Source organism: Rattus norvegicus, chromosome 3, assembly GCF_036323735.1.
Source record: "Rattus norvegicus strain BN/NHsdMcwi chromosome 3, GRCr8, whole genome shotgun sequence".
Lineage (NCBI taxonomy): Eukaryota > Metazoa > Chordata > Mammalia > Rodentia > Muridae > Rattus > Rattus norvegicus.
Genome location: NC_086021.1, coordinates 75,227,294 through 75,247,937, shown reverse-complemented (window position 1 = coordinate 75,247,937; position 20,644 = coordinate 75,227,294). Strand labels below are relative to the sequence as shown.

Here is a 20,644-nt window from a genome sequence, read left to right as displayed (position 1 = left end):
TCTGTATGCAAGACTTTAAGTACCCAAAGGGCTTACGCTTATTGGGTATTTAAAAACAAACTTGACAAAGCAGTTTGCAAACAGGCATATGGTGGTTACCTCAGAGGAGATATGGAAAATGTGAGCATTTGACTTCCTCTGACTCCATTTAAAGAATCAACAATGCATTAGGACGGCTGTCTAAGAACGCAACACAGAGGAACCTTACTGCCTCACACTGGGGTTTCAAGTGGGCAATTGGAGAGGTTGTGCATTGCTCAAAGTCTCCCAGCCAAAAAAAAAAAAAAAAAAAATTAACAGAAGCTAAAAACCCAGCCAAAGGCTCTGCTCACAATGTGTGTGAGCCCTAGTTCATCTGGGCTTCATCTGCCCAGAGAAAAGGACAACTCTTTGAAACCATCACACAGCCATAGTTGCACACCAGGCTGACCACTCTTCCATAGGTCACATAAAACCAAATGTAGCAGCAGCCTTTAAGATGGCAGGTACCGTATCAATGCACACTAGCGAGACTGAATGAGTGCGTTGCTAACAGATACACGGAATGCTGTGAGAGAGGAAAAGTCTCAGAAGAAGCACGACACTCTGACACTCATTTGGAATCAAATATCACTTCAGCATTTGAAGAGAATTCAGATAATGTGCTTCCTCATTTAATAAGACAAAGAGGTTCTAATAGGTCACATAGGCGTCTAATACAAGAGTGATGCTCTTAGCCAAGTCAGAGGTAAATTTAATTTTGTGTTAGCTTAGGCCCCGAATAACACTTCAGCATCCTAAAGGACTCGCTATTAAGTCTCCAACGAGAGCAGCCGATGATGAACGGGCAGCTTTGCAATTTAATTGAGACATGAATTCCTACAGGATCCTTGCACTGTACCAAAGGATTTTCCGTATCTGTTAGTATCGAGAATTCCCCCCTAACTTTCAAAATTAACTCCGATAGAAGAGAAATAAATCAAACTTATATAAGATCTATTAGATGTCGGGCTGTTCTTTCCCTGGCAGAAATTCTAATCCTTTTTTTTTTCTTTTTCGAGAAAAGATTAATGACCAAAGCAACTTAGTCTAAGATTAAAATTCTTCATTTATATTAAATTTATATCGTGTGTCGCATATATCAATTCCAGAGGGGTAATTTTCTGTGTTGAATTATTTATAGTCTTTTGTAATAAGATAGCTGATAAACTTTTAAATACTCATGTATCAACGTAATTCCGAGATGGTAAGTGAGGCAATACGGACAACAAAAATCCTGGGACCCTGCAGGATTCGTGTTCGTCTTTTTGTCTACTCGCACGTACGCTCGCTCACTGACATAATTGTGTCTGCACTATGTGGTGAACCAAAATGATCGTAAGGAATAATGAGTGATGGTGGCTATTGAATGGTGAATACATAGAATAAATTCTGTGACTTAAGATGACAAATCAGATAATGTCCACTGTGGTAGAGAGAGCAATAAATTATCCAATTATTTGGGTTGTCTATGAATTTTAATATACCTGACCCTGTTATTGTCATTTCTCTAGGAAAGTCTGCCTGGTGTTTGATTTCTGCTACCATCCTAAGACTCTCGTGGTACAAATAAATATTAACTACCATATATTCATCTGCAAAACAATGGGCTGCGTTGTGACATCTTCATAAATCTGCATCACGGACTTCGCTCGCCTTCCTCCCACCTACAAACACGGCTTCACTTGGCCATAAGGACTCCCAGTTAAGACACAGCTATCAAAGAAGAAGAGGAAACTTGCTCTGGGTTGGTTAACAGTCACCCCTTCCATTAGTTTCCATGGCTGCTGCACATTTATACAAATTTCATACTTCAAACCAACACCAGCTCGGTCCTGTGCTGACGGAGGGCAGACGTCAGCAGCGGATCTGAGTAGTCATGTTCCTCCTGGAGGCTCGGGTGAGAATCTGCCTTCCCAGCTCATGGCCCCTCCATCTTCAAAGCCAGCGGTTCTCAGACTCCACCCTTGACTATGGCTTCCCTTTCTTCCTCGATGGACCATGTGATGACAGTGAGCGCTCTAAGGTAATCTCCTTATCCTTCCTTTAACTACAACTATAGCTTTGTTTGCCATGTCTTGTGGCACATAACAGTCTCAGGGATGAGGATACAGGCATCCCCCAGGGCCATCACTCTCTACCACACCTCCCAATTCTATAGTTGGCATACTGGCTGGATGGTCTTGTGTGTCAACTGGACACAAGCTACAGTCATCGGGAAGGAAGGCGCCTCCATTGAGGAACTGCCTCCAAGAGATCATTCTCTCAATTAGTGATGTATAGAGTCTGTTTTAGACCATGGTGGATGGTGCCATCACTGGGCTAGTGGTCTTGGGTTCTATAAGAAAGCAAGCTGAGTAAGCCATGGGGAGCCAGCACCCTTTCATAATTCTGCATCAGCTCCTGCCTCCAGGGTTCTCTGCCTTGTTTGAGTTCCTGTCCTGACTTCCTTCAATAATGAACAGCAATATGGAGGTAGGTGTAAGCCAAATAAACCCTTTCCACTCCAACCCGCTTCTTGGTCATGGTGTCTCATTGCAGTAAGAGAGACCCTGTCTAGGAGAATAGTGTTGCGTGCTGTCCCAGAGGTGCTGTGTAGAACTGGACTATAGAACATACTTGGGGGATGAGGGAAACCACTGCTTGAAGTTTGGCTTTAGCCACTTGCTGGCTGTGGGAAGCTGATCCGTAGACTCAAACTCTCTGAGTTTTTAATCTGTGAACAGAAGCCCATGCTTTCAAGGATTAAAGGAAAGATGAGCACAAAGCAATTAGCTCCCAGTCCACTGTAAGACTTGAATACACGAGAGTGCCCGTTTCCCTACATGTTTAAAGGTACAGCAGCTTGTAACAGACTACATTCTACTGTATTGGCATGTTAAAGAGAGCGAAGAAAAAGACAGTTGAATAGTAGATTAGTGGGTCTGTTGGACAACACCTTTAAACATTCAAAAGACTGAAGCAGTTTAAATGCAACCTAATAAAACCGTAGATCTTTTAAATTAGTCTATCTCAGTATTGATCCTCATTGTTACAGTAGCGTGCATGCATCCGTGCATGCATGCGTATGCATGTGTGTGTGCCTGTGTGTGTGCGTGTCTGTTTCATTCAGCACATTTTAAGAGCAGATCTGCTGCAGCTAAGTTTGGGGCTATTACAAGCAGCTGCTATGGGTCTCGTACAAAGCTATTTTGTGTGTAGGAGGGAACACTTTCCTATTTTGTAGATAAATACCCAGGGACAGAATTGTTGGTTTGGCTTCTTATTTTGCTTCAATTAAACTTTATGCTCCCCCCCCCCCGCCAGCATGCCACTAAGTTTGCAGCATTTAAAAATCTAACCCACAAATCAAAAACAGAGCCAGGCAGTAATGGAGGGAGGGCATGGGAGTCTTGTTCACTCCACCTACCTCACACAGAGCCCTCCAGAAGGTTGGCTAATGTCCTTCACCACCACCAGGATCCAGGCGATTCTGCCCATGACACCCACACCCCCTACTGCCCCCCACCTCTCCCCATGCTTGATTCTCTTCCTGCCTGTATGGCAGGGCATGTCAATCAGCTTCTAGAAGACACTCCTAGCAAAGCGTCTCACAGGAATCCCAGGCAACAAGGGCAAAATTTCAAAGAGCTGTAAGCAGAATTCAGGGTTCCAAGAAGGCTGGAGATTATACAAAGGCCATTGGCCTTGCTGGTCAGGGCTGACAGTGGGCTTCACATTTGCAGTGGAAACAGAAGCCAGCCTGTAGATGAACAGAAAGCACACAGACACAGCTTGCTCATATATGGTGCTGGAGAGTGAGTCATGAGACCAACTGAAATTAGGAAAAAGAGACGCTGGAGTCATTTTTTCAGCAAAGGCTAAAGAAACAGATCAGGGCACCAACACCTAAGGTGCAATATCGTGTCTCGTTGATGAAATATTTATACCTATTTGTCACCAAGCATGGACTTCACCTTTCAGAAGCTTTAATGAATAAGTGGGGCCTGTAGGAATGTGCTCCTGGGCCCGGGTCAGGATGACGCAGGCTTGTGTTTATACACGCAAGTCATCTTAAAATTACAAGCGCTGGAGGACTCTTCTGACCCCTTTTGATTGAATCCAACTGGCATAAAAACAAGTAATTGGAGTATTAAGAATCAATTAACGGTGAGCCGGCTGATTGCCGTTATACCTTTAATTAGCAGTATTGGCTTCAGAAGCGTGGGCCTTGGTCTGCAGCTAGGAGTGAATGGATTGCACAGCCACCAGCTGACATTTTGAGAACCTTGATACATCATCACTTTTTCCAGATGCTAATTAAGATCTATATCTCCCACCGTATTAATACTGCAAAGGCCTTCGTGACAGAGACGGGGGAGGGGGGCGGGGGCGGTTTCCACCGCCTTTGTTTAGTTCATTCCCCGTCTGGGTGCAACAGTAAACAGCATCAGGGAGTCAGCTGGGAGAGGAGCTTCTTACATTCCTTCCACAGACTCCCATCAAAGGACCCCTTGGCCCAGGTCATTGAGCCAAGTGGCAGGGGCGGGTGTGGGGGGGACAGTGCTGAGACAATAGGGCGCTCGCCCTAAAGTTAAGAAGATGGGGGAGGGGAGATGCAGACACACCACTGCACCAGCCTGGGAATGACAAGGGGGTAGAAATGTCAACCAGAGCACAAAATGGAGTGGTTCTTGCCGACCTCTTTATGTGTGTTGTCACAACCATGCAGCTGGTCTTCCTCAGACCACAGAGCTGGAAAGGGGCCTTTTGTCCTGGAATTCCAGGAGCAGCCAGTGCACCCGTGTGATGAAGACAGCTCATCCAGGAGCGAGTGTCCCCATCCAGACTCGGATAGAGCGAGAGTCCAGTCAGAGAGAGTAGTGTGCTCTCTCACAGTTTCTCTGTTCTTCCCGTCTCCCGGGGACAACTGTCATTTCCACAGATGGGTTCTGCTCTTGTTAACATAAACACAAATCCAAGTCATTCTGAAACCATTTTAAAAGCTCTTTTCCAGGTCCTTTTCTGAGGTAGGTATGGTGGCACATTAGCAGGCCCAGCCTTTGAAGAGCTGAGACAGGGGCATCGCTTGAGCCAAGTAGGTTAAGACTAGCATGGGCAATATGACCATAATAAGAATAGTAACCATCACCTTCAACAACAACGCAGACTCCACTCAAGGAGATTTTGTCTAAAGTAGCCCCTGATATTATTTTGATACTAGGGATCACCAGTCTGCACCTCAAGAAATTCAGCCCCACCCCCACCCCCAGCTGAGGCAAGTAGCTTCCCCTAGGACCTAAGTAATGACAGCAAACGCTGGTGTGTGACACCTAAAAGCCAGGTACAGTTCCAGATATTGGACGTATGCAAACAGATGTCATCCATTCTGTCCTCTAGGTAGTGGTTGGGGTTGAGGACTGAATTAGCTTTCTCAAGGTTCACTGACCTTGAACTCAGACTCTCTGAGACTAACGTCCTCACAGCTACTACCCCTGAACCCAGATGGGTACCCAAACAACCGTTCTCTCCAACACCATGCTGCGTTGATGGTTGTAAGTCTCCAGTCAGGACTTCAATCAAGGCCTTTGCTGATTGCCAGGGAACATCAGGGATCTTTCCAGAAAGAGCTGGCTCATTTCAGACTTCCCTTGTCACTAGCTCTTCTTAACTGAACTCTCCACTTGCTCAAGGCACCATGGGAGATAAGAAGCCCCACATCAGCACGGCAGTTCGGCTTAGCGTTAGCCAGCTCTCCCTTCGAGTGTTTACAATGATGTGTGTAAGTAGCAATTCCAGGAAGGCCAGGACAACCATAACCTGCACAACGGGTAACTGAGTGGGTCCTGGAGACCCCAACACTACAATCCCAGTTGCTTCACTGCTGAAATTCTGAGTCTTCTGTTTTTGAACTGGTTTGGAGATGGAGCTTGTCAAGGGAGTTTCAGGGAACTGAAAGTTCCAGATCATTAAGAAGAAATCTGGGGAAGTCGAGTTCACAGAAATGAGCTCAAAAAACAAGAAGCTCTGTCCACGGATTCAAGTATTCCCATCTGCACAAGAGACTAGCCTTAGTGAGACATTTCTCTTTACGGCAAGCTGTAATACTGATTGAACAAGAGCTTTCATTTCTGAGTCCCTTCGATAGAAAATAAAGAACAAAGCCTCGCCCACCACCTTGTGAGTAGAGTCGAGTCATTCCTCGATGCCTTGCAGCTCTCTCTGATGGTCTTAGTTCTCAGCCGCTTGCTTCCTGGCTGTCAGGAACCTCATTTCAGGTCCCTGCTGCTCCGCCGATGAAGATGCTGATGGCCGGCTTTCTTTCCCAGGAGACTTCCAAGTTCACCGTCAGCTTTTGTTCCGGGAGCCTTATCAGAGCCTGGATCCCCGTTTAGCAAACCTGTGCTCCACCTGCACAACGTTCCTTTCACAGTCTCGCTCCCATAATTGGCATAGACACATCGTGCAGGCCACATGGTTCAAGAACCCAGGCGCACTTATCCTCGAAACAGCTCCCCGGCTCTGGGTCAGGGATGATGAAGCAGTTTGGGGAATAGCGTTGTCGCTGGGATGTTGTCGCTGAAACATGAAAATGCAGCCATCCAGGGTAAAGTGACCTGGAGTATAAGGAGTCTGATGGTTTTACCGCACCCAAGGTTGCCGTTGATGTCTTCATCAAAGAATTTCCCTTTTATTTCTAGTTTTCTGTCTATTTTGTTTAATCACGAATGAATATTGTGTTTTTCTAAGTGATTCTTCTGCACTGGGACTGATGACCTGGTGGTCTCCTTAAGACTGTTCACAGGGCAGACTATATTAGCTGGTTTCCACACACCGAACTAGTCCTGCATTTCCAAGTTCCTCTCTGCTCCATAGTGGAGCTGTGTGTGAGCTGCTGGTCATTCGGTGGCTGTGGGTAAAAAACGTTGGTCTGCAGCTTTCTTGTGTTTTCCTGATCCCGTTCCCAGGTAAAGCTGGCATTATAAAATGCAATGGGAAGTGCTTCTCTTCTGTTTTCTGAAAGATCCTGTATAAGACTCCTTTCTTTAATATTTGATGTATTTTGTGACGTGATACTTTTGCAAGGGTTTTGGTTATAGATTTAATGACTTTTGACCTTTGTTATCATGATGTTTATGCGCCTATGAATAATGGTGCATGCCTCATACCCAAGAAGTCCAGAAGAGAACAGTGCATCCCCTAGACGTGGAGTAACAGACAGTTGTGAATCACCATGTGGATGCTGGGAATCTCTCTAGCCTCTACTCTTACCAGTTGTAAACCATTCTGATTCTCTGTGAAATCTTGGTTTACGCATGCGCGCGTGTGTGTGCGCGTGTGCATGTGCGTGTGTGTATACGTGAAAAATAGGCCTGTTTCACCTTGAATAACAAATGTATGCCAATAGGAAGCTAATGCTTCTGGAGAGGGGAGGGGCATATGAATTCTCAGTCCCAACTGAGGACTTACTGGCAGCTGATGATGTCTGGGGAAGGGAGAATCGGTTTTCCTTAGCTGTGGTTAGCCGGGAAGGTCCTCCATGCTCTAAGGATGGCGCCACATCCTTAGAGATCTGGACAGCACTAAGTGAACTCAACGGGAGATAAAAGGTAAAGAAGACAGAGATTGGGGTTGGGAGGGATGGGAGGTGGGTTTGAGAGAACTTAGGAGGAGGAATGGGGCATGGGTCTGACCAAGATACATCGAATGAATAGATAAAATTCAAATAATTTATAAAAGTATTGAATTTATTTAAAAATAAAAGAAACCAATGCCTCCATCCTTCAGCCACAAAGAAATGAATTCTGCCAGCAAATTCACATGTTCTACCTGTTGAGCTCCTGGTCACAGCCCAAACAATGTCCCAAAAGTAGAAACCCCAGATAAGCCACACCACGTTCCTGACATGTGCGACTCCAGGGTGCCGAGTGTGTATTTGCTTGTAATGTAGAAAACAAGGATTCTACCTTCTATCCATGTCATAACAAGACCTGGGTGTCTCAGAGACAGTATATGCTATCTTTTAGCCACTCACATCTAGTAATCATTGATAAATTTGCATTAATTAGGTCCAGTTAGCATTTGTTTTTATTTGCTTTTCTTCTGTCTAGTTGTTATTATTGTTCTTGGTTAGAACTTTTTGGTTAATCCATTGGATGATCAAATTTTTTGTATTAATATTATCTGGAATTAGTTTTCTTATCTTACCTTCTTTTGGATTTTCACTCATTTTTCAATATATTCCATAAGTTTATTTACTTTGCTGTAGCTATTCATCTAGAATTTTTAGTAGCTGTATAGGGAATGCACTGAGCTAATTTTCCTGAATCAATGAAGGCTGGGAAAAGGTCTCAGTAGTTAAGAGCACTGGACCTGACTTTGATTCCCAAGACCCACATCGCTGCTACTTTTGCAACTCCAGTTCCAGGGGATCCAAGGCCCTCCTCTGGCTTTTGCAAGCACATGGTACACAGAAATACATGCAGGCAAAACACCCATATACATAAAATAAAAATAAATAAATCTTTTAAAAGATCTAAATGTACTCCTGGTTTTAAAGATACAGATTAACAGGTAAAAACAAACTCCTGGAGAGTCTCTCATGACTGCCTGATGAACGGGTCAAAGAAGAAATCAAGAAAGAAAATTTTCTTGGAACTAAAAGAAAATGAAAGCTGGACACGGCAAAGCCACGTTGAAGGCAGTCCTAGCGGCGAACACAGAGCTCGCCATGTGTAGTGGTCAGTGGAAGTCACGCTGAGCAAGGTTCACTGGGCTAAGATCCCAGCCGGGTGACTTCATCAAGGCCTGAACTAGTGCTCCACGCTCGCCTCTCTGTTCCTCTCCCCATTCTTTTCGATATGAAGTAGAACAGCAGCCACGCCTTCTAGTTGCTGCCCCCTCCCTGTGCTAAGGACCTCTCCCCACCCCCGGGCCCGTGGTTCTGTTCCCTCTGTAAAGATGCAAGGATGTCTTGAGGTTTCGACATGAACAACGTACACAGTCACTGAAACAGCACAGGTGACAGGAGGGATGCGCATTGCGCAGCTAAAGGGGTAGGTGCTCCCAGACGGGTAAGTGTTCCATTCTCCCTTAGACACGCGCATGCACACACACACACACACACACACACACGCACACCTGTGCATGCGTGGCATCCCACAGGCTGCCCCGTAGATCTTCGTCAAGTCCTGTGATAAAGGTGACCTTAGTCAGACCCATTCAGATGCACCTAAGAGCAGTCAAGGGAGAGTCGATATTAACAATTCTGACCCTGAATGTTTAGGGAGGTTGTAGTCCATGTTCCCATACTGCTTTTTCCTGTTTCTCTCCCATCGATTTACAGTAGATAACAAGATGAAGAAGCTCACTGCCTAAATCAAAGGGGGAGGCAGTGAATTTGAGAAAAAGCACAAAGGAGGAGGGAGCACAGGAATGAGTGGAGGGGAGAAAAGAAAGAAGGGAAATAATGTAGTTATACTGTAAGTCCAAAAGTGTTACTATTAAGAAGAGACCAGTGCTGTTTAATTGGCTTCCCCAAGCCTACATAGAGTCAGAGGGCATGTGCACAGAAGGAGCACATCATTTAGAGTCTTCAGGAGACACAAGTCATTGCTTAGTACTGAAAAGATAAGATTCAGTTTGGGGAAGCATGACCCTTCTCCGTAGCTGTCCGCTGGAAACAGGCAGCCCGCATGTCTGCACTGGACTTTTTCCCCTCTGTTCCTTCATAAGTATTTGACAACTCACTCCCTAGCGGGCACCGTGTTAGGTCCTGGGATATTTATCTGTGGTCCCAGAACCAGGCTGGGAGAGTTAGAGAACATCAACTGCCAACCCAAAGCCATGTTTTCTCCATTCCCACCTCGCCCCTCCCCTCCGCACCCCATATTGTGAACACTGCTGAGTCTGCAGACTTGGGGGAGGGGCAGCAATGTTTGTGCTTTCCACCATGAATCCCGGGAGGGAAGGTGTGCATACACTATCACTCCTGACTGAAGCCTTCAAAGCAAGGAATGCTTCTCCAGGTTTTCTTCTCTTCAGCATGGGGGGGGGGGGGGGGGGACACGACAACACGACTGAGTGGCTTGCAGGTCCTAAAGATGGAAAGGTTGTAGCTTTCCCCACCCCCCACCCCCTAGCCTCTGTGCCAGGGAGATCACTGAACAGGAACACACATCAATTACCTACACTCATTTATGTTTGAACCCTTAAACAACTTACCAACTGAACTGTATCTTAACTGTCTCTGAAGTTGATATTTTGAAGTGGAGAGCCGGTGTTTTGAAAATATATATAATAAACTATGAGAAGCAGGCAAGTCATCTGGCACTGGATAGCAAAATACACAAACGTGTGTGTGTGTGTGTGTGTGTGTGTGTGTGTGTGTGTGTGTGTGTGTGTGTGTGGTGGGCTGGGATGAAAAGCTGGAGCTTTTTTTTTTTTGAGCAAAGTACTGGATAAAACTGGGCTTTGTGTTAACGTACAAGGTTAGCCTGAGACCTACCAGGCCTGTAACTTTGGCCAGGGGTCAGAATATTATGATCCATGGGACAAGTTCGACCTGCTATTTCACGCGCACACAGCCGTGCTGGTCGCCCACCTGTTTGCTGTCCACTGTGCATTACAAAGGGGAAGCTCGGTGCTTCAGAGAACCATGTGGCCCTCAGAGGGGGGATGGCTACTGTTCCGCCCTGTAAGAACGTGCTCACCCTTGAAGACAGCAGTCATAGGACACGGCTGAGGACAGAGCTACCAAAGAATCCCACTGTCAAATGCGCAAAGATGAAGTGTGTGGTATTTCAGGCGTTTTGTACTTGGAACTGGCTGGTCAGTTTGTCTCAGCAGAGGAGCTCGCTCTGCACGTGGGAATATGGCCGCAAGTCTCCCTGCTCCCCAGGGCTCTTTCCCGTGACGCTGTGTGGTTCCCTCACTCCGACCTTCCATTTTGGGTTTAGCGTATGACCTGCAGCAGCCTCTGGGACGTTAGCAAAAATGAAGCGAGGGAGGGTTTGGAAACATGCTCGCTTATCTCTACGACCTCTGACTTTGCCGTGAGAACGGATTCACTGGTTGGGGGAGGAGGAACATGGAACAGCCCCTAAATGTGGGAGCCCAAGCAGGGCCAGCAAAGCCACCCGAGCAACCTAGACATGCAGAAGTGAACAGGACCTTTAGCTGTGAGGAACACGGGGCAGCGTAGCCTAATGGCCGTTGCGGCTCTGAGTAACTGCACATCCCTGACTCATACACTGCTGCTCCCTTATAAGCCAAGGTCTATTCTGGCGTCAAGCGACTGCAAACCTTATGAGGCAATTACCATATTTCCGTTTTATGTGTGAAGGAAAAGGCTCAAAGAAGAAAATTGATTACTCCAACCGGCCCCAGCTGGAAAACGCCAGAACTTGAGCTTTAACCCTAACTCCACCCTCCAACGTGCTTTGCTTCAGAAGTCTAGCGTCTCATCGAAATTCTTGCCTGAGTATCATGAACTCAGAGGCAGGAGCCAGGCCAGTGATGTGGGTAGCAAACCAGGGGCTGTCAAGAAAGGCTCGGATTTGGGGACTGGACAGCACGTGACTGCAAGCAAAGACAGCCGCGGCTCAGTGTGGTATCCACAGTCAACACACAGAAATGTACCAAGTCACAGTGCGTGGTTTTGTTTCAGGAGAAGTCAGAAATCCAATATTTTCTGTAAATTGTTCAATTTTTTTGAAGGTCAACTCTATCTTTTAAAAACAGAAGTCTACCCGGAGCTGAGAGGGGAGAGTGGACATCCGCTCCCACTCCAAGGCAAGAAGCTCTCTGCAACTGATACCCTCAGCAAAGGGAAAAAGTAGTTTTCCAGTGGAGCCTCATTGTGCATATTAATCATACTTCATAGTAAAGCCCCAATCCCAGGAGGAGCTGGGCAATGCAAAACAAACTTAATAGTATTTTTGTAGACATTTTATCTCATTTTGCTTTGCTTGCATAGTTTCATTTCCAGTGTTTGCTTTTATTGTTTCTGTAGGGTCTTGTGTTTGTTGTGGGTTTTGTTTGTTTTTAAAGAGAAAGTAGTCACGAAATTGAGTGACTACTAATTGAATTTGGGGAGAATCTGGGAGGAAAAAAGCATTTTCAGAACATTATATGAAACAAATACTTTTCAATTAAAAAAGAATACAGGTCCAGGCAGCATATTTCTGTACACACAACTAATCCCACCTTTCAGGAGGCAGAGGCAAACTGATCTCCGCAAGTTCAAGGCCAGCCTGGTCTATGTAGACAGTTCCAGATCAGCTGGGAGGACATAGTGAGATCCTGTCTCAAAATAAATAGATCTACAGAGGTCATTGCAAATGACACATGTGGGCAGCATGTAAAGTGCCTCACAGGGTCTGTCCCTCCTGTGAACCCTGCAAACAGCTGTGCAGACATCTTGTCATTTCTCTCTTATGAAGGTCCCAGAAAGACAGGGAAAATAGATAGATATCATTACTGACACCCCTAGGGACATAGAAACGGGCACCAAGAGAAGGCCAATCACTTGCCCAGGTTCATATGATGGGTTGATAAACAGTGTCGATATGCCTTTAAGTTTGAAGTAGTTCATTCCCTTTGCACATGATGGTGAAAAGTTTCCTGTATCCCAGGTGGGGGATAGACAGAGAAAGCTCCATTATTTCCAGAATTGAGGTTGTAGTCTGGCGGCCAAAGCTCTACTCTCTGTTTAGATCTTTGCTTAAATTAGGGAACTGATTATAATCACTTCCCAGTTCCCTTTCTCTCATCTCCTTCTCCTCTGCAACTGAACCACATCTATTTATTTAATTCATATATTAAAAAAAAATGTCTACCCATCAAACAGCCTTAGGCTAGAAAAAACAAAGAAAAATCTTAATTAAAGCATTAATAGAGTTTTTAAAGCTAGCAGAAATACTGATAAAAAAAACCACAGGCATCAAATCTATAAATTAAGCACAAAATTACATTAAGAAATAATTTCCTCCTAGTATCCAATCAGGGTGACTAGCAGACTGCAGAGGCAAGACCCGTCCAATCATCTCATGAGCAAACGGCCCTCATCAACACAAGCGTGTAATTTCCGCACCGGCGGAAGCAGACTGATTTCACTCACTTGGCCTTTAACCATTTTTGTAAGTCTACATTGAATGAGAAGAATGGAAGAACAAGTCGGAAGTAGAGAAAGTTGAGATGACAGCGGCCACAGAAGCATCCTAAGGCCAGCCGTTCCTGGGGTCACCTTTCTGTATCTGGGGTTCTAGTTTCTCAGATGAGCCCAAGAGGCTGATGTGAGCACCATAGGCTCATGGGGACGGTAGCAGCGGCGCCCAGCGGTGCCCACCGAAATCAGAGAGATTGCCTGCTGTCTCCACCGGAAAGGGTATTCTCAAACAGAGAGATAGCCTGCTGTCTCCACCGGAAAAGGTATTCTCAAACAGAGAGATAGCCTGCTGTCTCCACCGGAAAGGGTGTTCTCAAACAGCGCGGTCCGGTGAACCAGATCAGGATCTTAGACAACAGCGTGGAGGCTTAAACAAGTGGGCAAACGACTCCTGCCCCAGGAAATGTTTCAGGTGATGCTGATCATAAACTGAGAAGTTCCCATGTTGAAATCTCAGACTTTTAGGATATTCTAACACTTAAAAAAAAATCCCACACAAAATTATTCTCCACCTGCCCAGTGAGTAAATCACTACTCCTTAAACAAAAGCCATGCCTCAAGCCGGTAAGCAATTGTCACCAAAGCAACTCTTAGTCTTTGCCAATTGCTTGTCCAGAATAAAATTAAAAAAAAGAAAAAAATTCACTCCGCAAAAATACTCTGCAGACATCACTGTGGATAAAAATAGAGACAGGACAGCTAGACAGACTCGGGGAAAGAGTACGGATGTGGCTTCTCCACCACTAACGTCCCAGAGTGCTCAACCACAGAGGTAGAATTTCAGGGGACTCCTGTACCCAGCAAGCAACATCTGACATGACTCTTTTGTCAGAAGCAGCTTCGCGTTTTACTGACTGGCTAACCAGTATCATCTTTAGACCAGACAATTACAGGTGGCTGGTTGAAAGCTGCCCGCAGGGGTGGCATCCAAGCGGGGGAGCTGCCTCATTCACTGCTAGCCCATCTGCTCCGCCTGGCTGAGCACCAAGATTGTGTGGAGTGGGAGACAATAAGGTCAGGTCCCTCCCTCCACAGGCAGCCACCAGCTCCAGAGAAATCCATTAGCCTTTCTCCTAGAAAGAAACTGGCTTGTCAGGGAGAGAATGGCTGTTTCCCCACACCCTACGCTGGCTGTTACAGGTATGTTTAAAACACACGACAAAATACTAACATTTAGGATTCCCATAGATGACACATTTGCTTTTTAAAAATAAATTAAAAGTCAGATTTATTTTTCTGTGGATACAACCACTTCCAGACCTTTGTTCTTAACATTATTTCTAATAAAAGATTCTTAGAGCTTAAAATTAAGAGTCTTATTAGATCCTGCCTAAATCATATCTTTTTAGTTATAATCTACTAACATTTTACTTAATGTCAAGAGGAATGAATTTAATGGAAATCATTTGGAAAAAGGAACAGTTGTCTCCTGCAGACTTCCTTCCCTTCACCATAGAGTCTTGTCTTTAACTAGTCATAGAAACACATAGAGAAGCCCACTGTATTTATGCTGCTGCCCTAAGCCCAAGAGACCTCGGTTAACAAGTCACCATCCCCTAGGGCTATAGTCTCCGATGCACCTGCTTGTGCCTTTTCACATCCCGCCTGTGCCTTTACTTGTGAGATGATTGGGATCCAAACTTTTATATTCATTTCTAAAGAGAAACATATAAGATATAATATATAACATATGTTTCTTTTTAAAAATGAATATAATCCATACATATGTATATATATATATGAATCATGTATTCACTTTAGATATTCAAATTTAGATATCAGTGAAGAAAAGCAAACTCATGCATGGTTTCCTCACTGAGAGACAACTGGGGGGGGTGCAAGGAAGACAGCCATCTAGAACTTTCTCAACAAATGCACACACAATTAATATTCTATTCTGAAAAATTTGCTGTTGGAGAGAGAAAGCGTAGAAGAGGGAAGAGAAAAGAAATGAGGTACAGAGGAAAATGGAGCATGGAGCAGTGGCAAGCTGGTGGTGTGTTGTTACGTCATCTTAGGACTCCTCCTCAGTCTTGGGGTCCTAGACAACTAGTTAAGAGGCCCCTACCCCCTGTCTTATGGCTCTTTGGTACACTGTAGGTCATCACACCTGGTCCTGCAGTAGCCTCTTGTCCACTGACACAAGGCCACCGAAAATGACATCAGACCTATTTAATGGGGAAAGAAAGAAGTAGGGTGGAGGTGGGGGAAGGTGATGGGGTGGGAGGAGAGAGGGAAAAGTCACCATGTTTTTCTGGTACTGGTTTAAGTAAAGGGCTAGGAAACAAGCCTCATGTCTGTCGTAGAGTTAGAGTGCCACGCTGATTTATCTGTGTATTCTGTTCTCCTCTATGCTTCTTCAGTCTCGGGTCATTTTCTCACATCACCCACCGTTTTTGCAATAAAGTTTATTTGGCAAAAGACAAAGAAAATACCTATTCGTGACCTGGCAAAAGATTCTGGCTGAGGCCATGATCAGAGCTGTGGAAAAGCAGACTTGGGGTTTTCAAATGTTCAGAGCATGAGTTTTGGCGAGAAAGTACTCGTGAGTCACAAGTCGGAGAAATACCGAGAGGCACGGTCTTATCCCTACAGAACCACAGTGGCTTTTGCTTCAAATGGCAATCAGTGTGTTCTATTCCGGTCAGAAAAGCAGAGCAAAGTCTTCAGTAAGACCCAGTTGGAAAGTTGGTTTTAATGTCAACCTGGCACGAATTAGAATTACTGGAGTAGGGAGCCTCCATTAAAGAACTTTGTCTTAATTGAGGTAGGAAGACCTCCCAACCATGGATAGCAGCTCCCCATGGCAGCCCAGATGGTTTGTTTATTTGTTTATTTATTTATTTATTTATTTATTTATTTATTTATTTATTTTAGGGCACAGCAGAAGAAGACTGCATTTTGCCTTCTTGCCCCCCTTCCCCCCGCATGGGAAGGTTTAATGAGAGAAGAAGGGTAGAAGAGGGGAGAAGGAAAGGCCGGCTATGGGCACATGGAGGGAAGCAGGGAGGGGAATGGGGAGAGAAGGGACAAAGGGGAAGAGGACAAGAGGGCAAGAGCAAGAAGCAAGAGCAAGAGCTTGGCTTTCGCTTTTGTTGAGACATTATCTACCCTGTTGCAGCAGCACCAACGCCACTGCCACCAACACCACCACTGCCAACACCACTGCCGCCAACGCCACCGCCGCCACTGCGGCTGCTGCTGTTGCTGCTACTACTCATTCGCTCATTGACATCAGAACCGGTGTTTTCAGACCTCCATTATTGACCAAGGCACAGCAGCTCTCTGGGCACCTTTGAGGATTTCAGCAGCAGCTTTAGACTGCTGAGATGCTCAACCTCAAGGATCAAGCAGGATCTCAGCCATTTTTTTACACAACCTGATTTAAAAACCATGTCTTCTCTAGGAGCTGCACTGTCTACTCATGAATGGTACCTTTCAAGCTCCCTTTGAAATATAGAGGGTGGGGGCGCTGGAGAGAGCTCAGCAGTTAACAGCACTTGGCTTCTCTACCAGAAGACGTGTTTGGTTCCCAGCACCCACATCCAGCAGCTCACAAGTGTCTGTAACTCCAGCTCCAGAAATCTGATGGGCCATTATGGGCACCAAAACTCATATTCGGACACTCACATGTAAACATATGCATCTACACATAATTTAAAAATAATAAAAATAAATAGTGGGTTCCCATAACATTTCTTCATGTATCCTTAGTTTTGATTAATCCAACCTTCTCCTCTCCCCGACTCTTCTATCTACACTCAAACCTTTAACCCCAGTAAAGACGCCCCCTCCCAAGATACTGTGTTTTATTGTCCTCTCTAGCTGAATTTTTATGGTCTTATCCTTTATAGTCAGCCCCTGACTGCCACAGTACTGACCTGCTAATGAGATGTACCCACTGACATGGTAGTGGTAGGAAGTTTTCAGGGGTAGTCAGCCGCTTTCTGATTAGACATGAGGCCTGATCCACAGGAGGGATTCTGTGCCTGGTCCGTAAACCTGGCCCAGAGCCCATGACTAGGAAAGACCACAGTCCCTAGGGCAGAACCCACTGTTGTTTTCCTAAATGGCCAAGCTATCAAGCTACATTCTAAACATGCATGTTTATACCCATGGGTTTGAGCTGCTCTCAATTTCGGATAGAAAGTTTCCTTTTTTTATTTCATGGTAGTTAATATGGAAACTCATACCTCGTTAAAGTGCTAATTATAAATAACTCTTAGTGCCACCCACATAGGCCTCGCCTTCCGAGTCTCAGAGAACTTTACAAGTTCATGCAGGAGCCAGCAGACGGAGAGGAGAGCTAAGATGCTGACGTCCACAGATGACATCGTCTACATCCTACACACCGACTCACAGCAGTCACAATTCCAGCATGACTTAAGGAGGGGGACCTGAGACTCCACTGCTGTTAAAAGAGCATCGGTGGCAGTTGGTGGTGGCTGAGGGAAGGGACAATCACTCTCGATGGCCGCACATCATTGATTGGACTTGGGAGTTATCGACCATAACAAAAGAAAAAGGGTGTGGCACTGGAAGAGAAATGGAGGATCTGAGGGAGGGTAGTGGTAGAGGAATGTGGTAAACATACATTGTATAAAGATACAGGACTTTCAGAGAAAAAAAACACTATTGTATTATTATTATAATTATTAATAATTTTAAGAAGCTTCCTAACTACACGGCTTGGGGACTGCTCTCCCTCACCTCCTTTCTTCTGGGGATGACTGTAGCCAGCCTAGAAACATGAGGCCATCCTAAAGCAGCGATTATAAGAATAAGGAGAGCCACAGGCCTCTCTTTCCCTCCACTGTCCTAACAGTGATCTCACCACTGTCTTAAAGATGTGGCCTTGCATAAGCCTGCTGTTCCTCAGCTGTGGTGGAAGCCTAGGGGACAGGAGGTGGGGAAGGCAGAAAGAAGCAGAGGGTAGAAAGTCTGAGACCAGCCTGAACTACATAGTGAGTTCATGGCTAGCCTGAGCCACGCAGCAAGACTGTCTCAAGCAGAAAAGAGAGAAGCCTTCCATCCTTTCCCTGTGTTTGGGATATGTCCTGGGATTCATTGCAGGCCAAACGTTTTGTGCTGCAGAGCAAAACTCTGCATTATCTCAGCAGAGCCCCCAGAGAAGAATTTGAGCACCCAAGGTCTGAACAACAGGCATCGTGCTCACAGAGGTTTGACCGTGGCTCCCCCTTGTTCACAGCTACTCAGCATCACTCAGGCAGGGTGACTGCAAACAGCCCCAAAGAAGAGAAATTTGAAGTTCCTGAGTCTGACAGCAGCAGGACTGAGCCATTATGTGAGACATCTAGAATTCCAGCCCTTGGGAGGCAGAAGCAGAGGGTGGAAAGTTTGAGACCAGCCAGAACTACATAATGAGTTCACTGCTAGCTGGAGCCACATAGCATGACTCTGTCTCAACCAGATCGGATAGAAAAGGCGTGAAGATGTTAGTGTCCAGAAGAATACTTGTCTAGAGGTCACAAGGCCCCAGCGTCTCACTTTTCCACTGCCCTCGCGAACGCACAGACACACACACACACACACACACACACACACACACCACACAAAACACACACAACATACATACACTCACACACAACACACACACACCACACAAAACACACACAACATACATACACTCACACACAACACACACATACACACACACAACACACACACAACATACATACACTCACATACAACACACACATACACACACAACACACACACAACATACATACACAACACACACACACAACACACACACACACACCACACAAAACACACACAACATACATACACTCACACACAACACACACACACAACACACACACAACATACATACACTCACACACAACACACACATACACACACAACATACATACACAACACGCACACACAACACACATAACACACACAACACACACACAACATATACACACATAACACACACACAACACACACATAACACACACACAACACACACAACACACACATAACACACACAACACACACACACCACCACCACCAACAACAACAACATAACACACACACAACACACACAACACACACATAACACACAGAACACACACACACCACCACCAACAACAACAACAACAACAACAACAACAACAAACTGTTTAGCCGGGAATCTAGTTAGACGGCAAATAATTTTACATGCTTAATACTCACCTGGAATTACATTAAAATTCCAAATTGTTGCCTTATTTTTTTAAACAGGAGCGCATCAAACAAAAAAGGGGCTAGATACACAGCGAGTCATTCTCAATCACACTTAAATCAAATCTACTAAACCTCACTAATTTTAATTCTGAACAATAGCTGGCATAATTTTGGTCAGTGTGCGTGTGTGTGCACATGTGCGTGTGCGTGTGCGTGTGAAATTTCTTCAGGATAAAAACAAATACAGCGAAGCAGAAAGCCTCCCACCTCCTCTGCACATCTGATGGCTTCAGACTGGCTCTCCTAAGTGCAAGAAGGGACAGTTAGAAATTCTTTCTTACCCTGTTTTGTCCTCTGCGTGCTCGCCGCTCACCTCCGAGGCTGCTGCAGAGGACAAACAAAAGCAGAATCATGACAGACACCTGACACCGGAGGCCCTTGACTGGTGCCAACACGCTGGGGTCGCCCAGGACACCAGGGTCTGGGCATTAGTTTTCATTCCATTCCTGGCCGGAGCAGGAAGTGCCTTACCTGCCATTGTTCAAGTGGCCTAGAGATGGGACTCAACCCAGAGCAGGGAAGCAACAAGAATAAAAAGATATGAATAATGAATACAACGCCAGAACTTGAGGCGGCCGGGAAGCAGGAGGCCCCAGTGGAAGAGGGAGAGAATGTTAAGTGGGCTCTTCCTAAGAGGGCTCAGAGAGAGGAAGTCCATGCTCTGTGATGAATCTGAGGCTCTGTATCAAACACCAGCTCTGGATGGGGACCTGGCTTTAGAGTCCAAACATCCCAAAGGGCGGCTTGTACCTGCTTGACCTGCTAGTGGATGTTGGGGACCCATCAGTGCTCCTCCCTGTCCTAATGGCTCAGCTCCTGGGAAATCTTATTTTCAAAACGGTTTACATTGTAAGTACAATTACTCAACAACCACGGTGTGTTCGCCCACCCGTCCTTCTCCCAACAGGTATTTATGAAGCCCCTCTCTGTGCAATCCTTGGACCCGAGAAGAAGAAGGAGGAGGAGGAGGAGGAGGAGGAGGGAGGAAGAGGAGGAGGAGGAGGAGGAGGAGGAGGAGGGAGGAGGAGGAGGAGAAGGAGAAGGAGGAGGAGGAGGAGGAGGAGAAAGAAGAAGAAGAAGAAGAAGAAGAAGAAGAAGAAGAAGAAGAAGAAGAAGAAGAAGAAGAAGAAGAAGAAGAAGAAGAAGAAGAAGAAGAAGAAGAAGAAGAAGAAGAAGACAACGACGAAAGGGCCTGAAATGTCTCCAGACAGGGAGTCCTAGTCATAG

The 20,644-nt window shown here is 45.6% G+C and overlaps 1 protein-coding gene across 1 annotated transcript in view; it reads right to left on the bottom strand.

Moving 5' to 3' along the window:
- Positions 1 to 19,921, bottom strand: part of Myo3b (myosin IIIB) — a 408,256-nt gene extending 388,335 nt beyond the window's left edge. Inside the window, exons 1-2 of the mRNA NM_001393777.1 lie at positions 19,889 to 19,921; positions 19,699 to 19,741 (exon numbers count right to left, since the gene is read on the bottom strand). Of these exons, the coding sequence (NP_001380706.1) occupies positions 19,699 to 19,741; positions 19,889 to 19,895 (50 nt within the window). The 5' untranslated portion in view covers positions 19,896 to 19,921. The remainder of the gene's footprint in view (positions 1 to 19,698; positions 19,742 to 19,888) is intronic.
- Between the last annotated feature and the right edge of the window lie 723 nt (positions 19,922 to 20,644).